Raw genomic sequence first — 10576 nt, forward strand, 5'->3', positions numbered from 1 at the left:
GCGGCCGCGATTTCTGATATTATTTTTCTGCGAAAACTTCGTTGACCTTTGGAGACATCCTTAATATAAATAATTTTTATGGCCGTTAAATAAGAAATGTTTCTTTCACAAGAAATGTATAAAATTACAGTACTGGACAGACGATAGGTCGCCTAACTCGCCGTAGCGTGACGCTAGACGGCGAAAAATATATATTTAATTATAATAAAGTTACAATAAATTAAGTTAATATATAATTATATATACAGTACCTAATTTATATATAATTAATATATAATTATATGTACAGTACCTAATTTATATATAATTATATGAACAGACGATACTAAACTCAATTTATCCGCCTAAACGTCCGTAGCGTGGCGCTACGGACGGCGGGAAAGTAGTTCGGCTGCCCGATGACGTTTTACATATTATAGGAGTTATTTTTACCGTTGTTTACGGATACTGCCACAATTTTTATAGGAATCATAACTATAGGAAACGGTTTTATAGGGGGATCTACTGTATATATAAAATATGAAGAAAAAAGTTTATTACTTATATTGCTACATTGAACGTAAGTGTTGCTTCACACTATAGCCTCATCAATACTGTTAATGAGGAGTCACAGTAATGGAAGGAAAACAAAGGTTGAATGTAAGTATTCCTGAAGGAAAAAAGTTAATTTTCTTTGAATGGGATTCTAGTACCTCATAGGGCTCTGCTGCACTCTGGCATAGTGGGTGAGTTTCTTCAAGTACTCTAGGCCAAGCTTGTGATATTCCAAACTCTTCTCTACTGTTAGCACCCTAAAACAAACTTTTCTATTATACTCATGCAATTGTTATCTATTTACAAGTCCTTTTCTCTCCAATGTTTGATAGGATTAAGTTCAGAACTGTTGCCCAGATTAGATCTGCCTAAGCTGACAAAGTTTTGTTGTAGGATTTTTTTTACTTAAACAATAATTTGTGTATCAGTTTAAGTGACAATGTTAATTAACTATAGAGAAAGGCAACATTACAGATTATTTGCTATCTTGGCACAGTGACATAACAGACTTGTTCTGGAAAAGATGCAGGATTTTGTGTCACAAAATTGTTTTTTGATTGTTGAATAAGATTGTTAGATAAGATGTTTTTGTAGCACTACAGTCACAGATCCATTTATAAAGTGTAGTCTGCTAATAGAGATATGCATTCCTTAACCACTTGACACTCTATTAACTTTATTGTTTGTTATAGATCTTGCTTTTTCTGTGCCAAACAGAAATTGCTGTTAGATCCACATAGGTTAGATTTGGATTCATCCAAAACATAACAGAATCTTACATTTCAAAACCAGTTCACATGCTGTTCAGTCCGAATAAGCCATTGTATGCACAATGCCTTCTTACACAAATAGTAGGCTCTTAAACCCATACTGCACAGATTATGTCACATAGTTCATGCACTTGCTTTTATACCTACTTCTCTTCCCATTTTACTTTCAGTAGAGAAGAACTAGCAGTGTGTTCTTGCAGGCTGAGACAGTTTAGGATTCTATCTTAGCACAGTATTCTCATATATTTAAATCTTGATTCAGTTTTTCTTTCAAGTGTTTTCATATTCACACTGATGTAACAAACTTGTAATTGTTCACTGATGAAAATGCATTCTCTATGCTATTTTATGAGAGGATAAACCTTTGGCATTCAAAGCAACAGTTATGGACTTTTTACAAGATGTTAATAGTTGAAAATTATTCATTTTGCTTAAAAAAAGTGTGCTATCTTTGGATAGGCTTTTATACCAACAGATGACACAATGACACTAGGAACATTATAGACTTCATCAGCCAATGAAGTGTTTATGATGATGCAATATTTATAATTATTTGCAGGTCTGTAGAAAAATAATACTTTAATTTCAGTGCTCCTAGTGTTTCAAAGATTAAAAATAAGAAAAACTAAAAATTACTGAGAAAAAAATTTGATAATTAGGAGAAATTTAGAACTAGCAGAAATCTTAACTTAAAAGATGATGTTTGATAAAATCTCATGACAAAGATAATCTTGGTAAATATATTTGATAAAATACCTTCTCATTAAGGGGGGAAAGAGTTAATACATACCTTAGATGTTATTTTTGTTTAATGCAAAAATTCCCATCAAAAAGATTCACTCATACTACAATAATCATAATAATCCTGGATGGCCTTTTCAATTACACTTACAACAACAAGCAATTATTTATTATAACATCATTACAATGCCAGCCTACAATTTTTAAGCATATTTTTAATTTATTTAATTTGAAATATATGCTCATTTAAAATTTTTGGTGATTCCATCTGTTATCATATTTTATTAAAACAAGTTTTTATAGTTTAAACTATTATAAAATAGCAAATAGCTTAATTTTGAGTGTAGGGACGAGTTTCATAAAAAATTGTAAATGCTAATAACAAGTAAAATTGTCATTAAGTTTGACCCTATTGAAAATACATGACCCCTCGACCTTTAACCATCAAAATTTAATAGCATCAATCCCCTTAATAAACAAACTTTCCTGCAAAATTTCAAAATTTTCAACAAAAAGCACAGGAGTTATTGAGCTTCAAACAGGGTAAACAAAATCATGCCCCCCCACACACATTAATACATACAGAAAAAACATGCCTGAATTTTTGCATTTTTTGTTTCAAGGTATCCTAAGTCCAAAAAAGTAAAAATCTTGGTGGGGTCATTTTTTGCTGGATTGCCATACTTTTCCTCTGTTACATATAACAGCTGGAAAAGTAAAAAAGAATAGGTTTGCAAACTAGATCCTAAAAGTGTGAACAAGCATCTGCATTCTACATTGCTTTATGGAACAGGGAAAGGTGTAAAATTAGAAAATTTGAGACCCAAAAGTTGACTATCTTGTAAATAATATCCTTTGTTATGTGGCTCCAAAAAGTTTACTCCTGAAAATTGTTTAATTTAAAATCAAGAAACACCTAAACCAAGTTGAAATCAAAGTTGTTTTTACTAATTTCAACTAATGTTCCATAAAAATGAACATATAATTCGGGTAAGCATTAAATTGGGAAATGTTAAAATAGAATTTCACTGTGTATTGGTCCTGGAGTTAATGTTGTTAATTAAATACCAGTAAACATTCTCCTAATTGAATTGGAAAATTGCTATAGCAGCTCAGAAAATCTTGAAGCAAAAATCTTCCCCTGGTGATCTTTATTCAGACTTGATTAAACACTAGAAAAACTATTGTTATTTAGTGATAAACTTTAAGTTAAAAATTTAGAAAAATTTAAATTTTATCATCATTTAATGATCATAAGATTTTGCATTACATATACAAATGTAGGAAGAAATAGCAATGTCAAGCATATGTATTACTTATGCTTCATTTATTATAGAAAAATAATTTATCCTGTATTATCACTAAAGACAAATATGAAAAGAAGAATGAATATGAAGAATGAATATGAAACCTGCAATTTAAATTTATGGGTAATACAATTTTCATGGCCATTAACACAGTAAAACAAGTATTTTTAATATTAATTCAAGGATTCCTAATTTCATTAATTTAAGCTTTAAGAGGAAAAAAAAATCAAATATTCAAATCCTCAGTAAAGATTTTAAATTTGAAAGTAGACTTTTCTCAGTTACTAAAACATCAACACAAAATTTAGAATTTTAAGTATATTATCATTTTGACTAGGAAAATTAATTTTATTTAATATTTCATATAAACATTAAAGTCATGGCCATCTACAAAAAGTGTTCTTAGTCACTGTACTTGCATGACAACACAAGTTTCATAATCCACCACTAAAGGCACCCTAATCTAGCTGTTAACATAGAATCAATATATATAGAAAAACAGTTTTAAATCACAATGGTATATTATTTTGTTCCCTTTGCAAAACCAAATGAAAAAAAAAAAAACAATATTTCCCAAATAAAAAGATAAAATCATCATGCAATCACAAAACAGTCATACTGTTTTATATTTTTATTCTCTAAATTTATTATAATAATATATAGAAATAATATATTTATCCATACTTCATAATATTAAAAGAAGACTAAAGTATAGAAAGACAATTAAGAAGACTGTAAACTCCTAAAAATTGATCTTTTGATCCAAAAAACATTTAGGAATATCTACATGTATTAATTCCTATTAAATTAGTACTTGATTTATTACAGGAATTTTTAAGAAAATTTATTAAAGGTCTTAGCAATTATATCCATATTTCAATTATATTGATAATCTTTGTTTTAATTATGCAGTAAAATATTGAAAAAAATTAAGTTTCTTGTATATTTAAGTAAGTTATTTTATCAATCAGAATTTTATTCTTTACATCTATATATATAAAAACGAATGTATGTCTGTCTGTGTCCTTCATGCATTACTACATCATTTGTCCGATTGCCAATTTATTTGGTAAGTTGTTTAATACACTCCCGCGAAGGTTTCTGGCATAGTACATTTATCCTACAATAGATGGCGCGCGTATATACGAGCATTTCATCATGAGCATTTCAGCATGGTTAGGAGTTAAAACTTGAAATTTGGTACACAGTTAGGGTACATCACAAGAACGCACACTAACAAGGGATTTTTCAAATCCCCCACGGGGAAAGGGACAGGATTAAGGCTTCAACAAAGGAAGTGTTAAGAAAAAGCAACATGCAAGATTTACAGACACAGATGTAATTTTTTGCATTAAATCAAACATAATTTTAGACCCATCTAAAAACTTTCTAATTGGTCTGGAAACAGGGGAACCTAATTCTTGCATTCTGTGAAAATGGGTAAGATTGGCTGTAATGTAATAATCTTAATCTTTGCTATCGTTACTTTTTGCCCAAGCAATGCAGGGCTTATCTGCTAGTAGTTTATAAAATACTAGTGAAAAAATAAACCAAAAACTAGGGATGTGGATCAAGAGAAAAAGACACTACTCCCAACTAGGTATTTTTTAAAACTGACTCTGACTTTCATAAAAAGATTCAACTCCTCAACTCCTGGCTCTCCATTCCTGCCAAAAACTACACTATAGATATAAGCTAACATTTATTAAATCAAAATTTTTTAATTTCAAAAAAACAAGATTGATGATAAATAATTACAAATTAATTTTAGATTAAAGAAAAAAATACTATTGAAAGCAACTAGCATTTACTACTAGTAACACATAATAAAAAATAAAATATCTTAGTACAACAATAGAAGTAATCTATAGAAAAGACATTACATATTCAAACTGATTAGTAATGAAAGTATTTGTTTCAATTTGGAAATTTTTAAAGTATTTACTGCTTATTAAAAAAAATACCTGTCTCTCCCTAAGTCTGGAATTATAGGAATTATGTTAATTTTTTTTGTTCTTTAACATGTAAAGCATGGCACTAAGTAAGGACAAACAAATTCAAGTTATCTTGATGGATTGGACCACTAGTCTGTGTAAAGTTGTTGAAGAGCTTAACAGATTACATCCAGACCTCTGGATGTGATGATGGGAAGTCTGAATGAAACCTGTAACTTCAAGTTGACTGAAGGTCCTAGACCATCAAAATAATTTGCATTTGTTCCTTCTTATTCAACACCATACTTTACATATAAAAGGATAAACATAGATCAACATAACTCCTATGATTCCAAACTTATGGAACATCCTGTCTTTTTGTTCTAACAATTAAACAGAAAAATGCTCTTTAATATGATTCAGATTTTAAAGTATTGAAATTTACTTTCCAACCTACATGAAAACCCTAGACACAGGAAAAAATGTTTTAAAAAATTTAAGTTTTATAATATATTTCAATATAACAATATAAAACTATTATTCAGTTTACAAATTCAAAATAAACTGAATAAATATTAATTAAAATGCTAAACAATTCATAATTCTCAAAAACTTCACAATTCAATTTAAAAATTTAAATAACTATCCATCTTGAATTATTGTCCTACTTCTAATGAATCTATGAGTACTAAGTTTTTGGCTCAATGGAGAACTTATCACACACTACTGACATTGTCAAAATAATTTCACAGAAATGGGTAGACACAGGTTTATAATGACAATAATACGCATTTTGGACAGGCTGTCTATCCCTCTTCAACTGTATTTGTTGCAATTTTGTGGGTTTACAGGAGTCTACAAAAATACAAGCAGTTTTTTGCTACAAACATTTGGGTTTATGATTTAGATTCATATAAAGACAAAATGTAAATCACCAGTCCTACTTCTTATTCACAAAATTTATAAACATTTGTGTTTTCAACCATTATCAAGGGTACAAACTCATTTAGAATGAATCTGTACCTCTGAAGATTTATCAAGTAATGCTTGAAAAACAAGATGGGTATATTTGTGTTTTAATTCAAAATTGCATATATAAAATAATTATATTTCCTAATAGGTTTTGTAAGGCCAATACACCAAAAATGTTTAAAAATTACAAGAAAAATGTTTTGCTGCAGCAAAAACAAAAGTAAGTAGCAAAAACGTTCAAGTACTTTCAAATACAAAATACTCAAAATCTTTAAAAACAATCCTAGCATATAATGCTTTAATACTTAATTAAACTATTCTAAAAAAAAGAAACCTGAAGATGTTCCAAAATATTTTTTTGAATTTTTAATTTATATGTTTATTTGTAATAAATAATTTTTCAAAACAAAGCAACAGATTTTAATTTGTTCAATTCTTTAAATAACTATTTTTCATTTAGAATTTTTTGATTCTTAATGGTTAGTATACAATATGCAAAAGCACTTCAACTTTTTCTTATATTTTTGCTGCAATAAAGCATTTTTACTGTGCATTTTTTTTAATACTTAAATATGAAAGGATGTTAATTTATATAAATAGATAAATATGATAAATGAACAAACCTACATATGTTTAATTTAAATACGCAAGCCTCTCTTTAACATAAAATAAAACAAATTTTTACTCAACAAAGCATAACTCACAATAAGTGTCTTAAATTCATATTACTATGTACTAATAATAATAAAAATAAGCAAACACTATACTGGAAATTAGATAAATAATAATAATAATATCATTAAAAAATATGATATTCAATGAAATTTAAAGTTATCTAATTTAAATATTCTTTAAAATATATTGTGATGTAACAAATTTTAAATTCAAACATTTTTAGTTATTTAAACAAATTTAATTTAGAAGCACACATCAGAAAGGTAAAGGAACTACCAGAAATGTTAGCATTACAATTTGAACAAAAATTATTTTATGCTGAATAAAAAAACCTGTTTAATGACAATGGATGAAGACTTGTTTAATGCATATATGTATGTTCTTTTAATAAGATGGATGTATATATGTACATTATTTATTATATAATTATGTCTGTTAAATATGCATGCATATTTAATTTTTATATTCTACGTCATTATTAATTATAAGCATAAATTTAGATAATTAGTTTAAAAACCTAAAACCTAAATTTTTCAATTTTCTTACTATATAAATGGTACTTATAAATTCTTTAAAGAAATCATTAATTTTTTCCACTTGTTATAATGCCATCAGAATCAAAGTAATAGCTATCGAAAAACTAAAATTCAGCCTCAAAAATTCTTCAGTGTATTTTTATACTGATATTTTTAATTACATTACAAATTTAATTGTGTAGCTAAGTCTATATTTATATATCTTCAAATAACTTTTGTAAAATGAAAGTTATTTGATTATTTCACTAAGAAATTTTTTTTTACAATTTAAAATCTTTACGAGTAATTCATTTTTTACCAAAATACTATAAAATATTACTATGTACTAAGAATAATAAAAACTGTTAAGAAGGGTCCCTTTAGCTGGAAGATTCAAGAATACAGGTTGAGGTGGTTTGGCCACATAGAGCGAAGTAGCAAAGATTATATTGGAGAGAGGGTCGAAAAAGTGGTAGCGAAAGGAAGAAGAAAGAGAGGAAGACCAAGGCTGTGTTGGAAAGATAAGTTGGAGGAAGACTCGAATCAGAGGGAACTTAAAAGAGATGATGTCCTTGATAGGAAGAAATGGAGGAAACATATTAGAGAAGGAAACACCAACCCATATAAACATAGGAAAAGGCAAAGATGAAGAAGACGACTATAAAATGTTTTGATGAGTTAAAAATATTATAAAGTGTATTTTGTTTTCAATTTTTTATAATAATTGCTAAGATTTCCATTCGGTATTAATATCAAATTTCAAAATCATTTCCAATCTAACAGATTCCTTTTCACCAACATTAAGATTGCTAAATAATTTATTTGCAGAGTCATTATCCATCGAACTATAAAACGGCATACATCTAAATCCAATGAATTTTTTATCTGAAAAGACTACGGTTTATTTAATTAAGGAAGAAAAAATAAAATAAAATGTATATTTTAATTTTAAATATAAAAGATGTAATCAGAAGACTTTAGCGTATATCTTTTTAATTTCTTTCATAAAAATTGATGGAACGTATGTAATTCTTCATTAAATTTCTTTTATTACATAGTAATTCTGAAAGAATACCAAAAATAAATATTTAAAATACACACAAAAAAAAGGAAATAAGTGTATTTTGTGAAACCACAACAGATATAATGGAAATAAAGTAAAACTACGTTATATTAATGTGTATAATTAAGAGTGATTAATCAATAACTGCGATTTTTATTATTTTGTTTATTTAAAAGCCGTTCTTATGTATTGTGAAAAAAATTCAATCTGATCGAGCTGCTGACTAAAAATAAACGTTGTTTATATTCTTTTGTGTAACATACACTGGAATAATACGTAAGAGATGTTAAGAAATGAGTAATAACTTCGCTCAAGATGCATAAATTAGAGAGAAAATAAAATGGTATTTGCATGCTACAGTTAAGCCTAAGCCGGAGTTTGAATAAAATTGTAACTTACCGTTTCACTAGCATCGATTTCAATCTTAAAAGTTTGTTGTTGTAAAGTTTTTAACGTTATAATCATTTTGTATTGCAAATTTTGATAGATGACTACTTCTTAATTGAGGGTTAACAAATTAAAAGCGTTATCTTCATAACAAGTCAGCAACTTCAACGAATAGTCGCCATGAAAGTTCTGACGTCATCTGCTCTTGTCCCATTTAATTTTATTAATTTCAATTGATTTTTTCAATTTTAAACGATAATAATATCGCTTATTTATAATAATGTATAATTTTAATTTTTTCAACATCGTTTATTCTTTCGTAAATTAATGCGTTATAATAAAAACAATTCGTCTTCGGTGACGCCACATCCGGTAGGTGTTCTAAATTTGATAAACCACGTGTATGAGAAAAGCAAGCTATTGTTAGCATTTGTCATCCATTTCGTGATTGAAACGTGTTAAAATCTGGATAATAAATTTGTTTCTCGTTTCTTTGAAATGGCCGGTTGAATGCAACTTTTAAAAAACGTTGCATAATTTATTACGTTTTTTTTAAATGGTTCGAATTAAAAATCTCCGCATTTCATTTTAAGGCTTAAATATACACAGTAAAATTACTGAAATTACGTTTGCTTATTTAGCAAAATGCATGAACTTGCAATGTATAAGTCAACTTCTATTTCTAGTGAATCTGGCACTGAAATAACCAGTATTACTCAATTATCCGACTGATTTGGAACATTGTTTTTTCAGTTGTTTTGCGTTTCAGCATTTATTCTCAAAATGGCTTGAGCTTTAAAAATTATATATTTGAGTGAAAATAAAATTTGATCTGTTTACATCGATTTGTGGAAATTCGTGGAAAATATGTTTATTATATGTGAATATATCTAAAAGATTTAAAATATTATTTAATATATTAAATCTACATAATGTTTATCATTCGAATATCAATGAATGCTAAACATTATATAGAAAATATTAAATTCATGCTTAATTTAGAGCATTAATGTACAACTTATTAAGTTGTCATTAGATTTGATTTCTTTTCAAATTCTTTGTTTATAATTTAATGTTTTCAATATGTGGGAAATTGATAAATCTATAAAGGAGAGTAATTTTAGCCAATTTTTCTCAGATGTGTTTATTTTTATTAACGGTTATTTAAAGAAGATTTTCAACAAGAAAGGATTGTTTTGATATTATATAGCTTTTTATAAATATCTTGCATATAGTAAATATCAACAAGCAAACAAGGGCTCAATTTTTTTTCTAAATTGAAAAAATATGTTTAAATATAAGTTAAAAAATTTGAGTGTTTTTGGAATTTGTCCAACATGCTTCAGCTTTTAATATTTATATTATGCAATATAAATTTTTATGCCTTCTAGTATATATATATATATATATATGTAATGTCTTCAACAATGATTTGAAAGAAGTGTTCCTCAGGAATCTTCATTAGATGATATTTCTTATTTTCTTATTTATATAAGTATAAGAAATATCTTCTAATAAAGTTCCTAAGGAATACTTTCAAATGCAGAGCCATTTAAGTAAGTGGAAGAAAATATTTATTTACTGAATTTCATTATATACTTAATAATGAATTTCAGAGAAACAAAAATAACAATAAATTATACTTATATGCTCTTTTTCTAGATTTGAAAATGTGAAT

General features: G+C 27.3%; 1 protein-coding gene across 1 annotated transcript in view; it reads right to left on the reverse strand.

Moving 5' to 3' along the window:
- The window catches only part of LOC111624535 (UV excision repair protein RAD23 homolog B-like), a 41206-nt gene extending 32058 nt beyond the window's left edge, over window positions 1-9148 (reverse strand). The window contains exon 1 of the mRNA XM_023367402.1: window positions 8911-9148. Coding sequence (XP_023223170.1) covers window positions 8911-8976 — 66 coding nt within the window. The 5' untranslated portion in view covers window positions 8977-9148. The remainder of the gene's footprint in view (window positions 1-8910) is intronic.
- Between the last annotated feature and the right edge of the window lie 1428 nt (window positions 9149-10576).

This window comes from Centruroides sculpturatus, unplaced genomic scaffold (assembly GCF_000671375.1).
Source record: "Centruroides sculpturatus isolate CEXI.00-Female unplaced genomic scaffold, Cexi_2.0 scaffold360, whole genome shotgun sequence".
NCBI classification, from domain to species: domain Eukaryota; kingdom Metazoa; phylum Arthropoda; class Arachnida; order Scorpiones; family Buthidae; genus Centruroides; species Centruroides sculpturatus.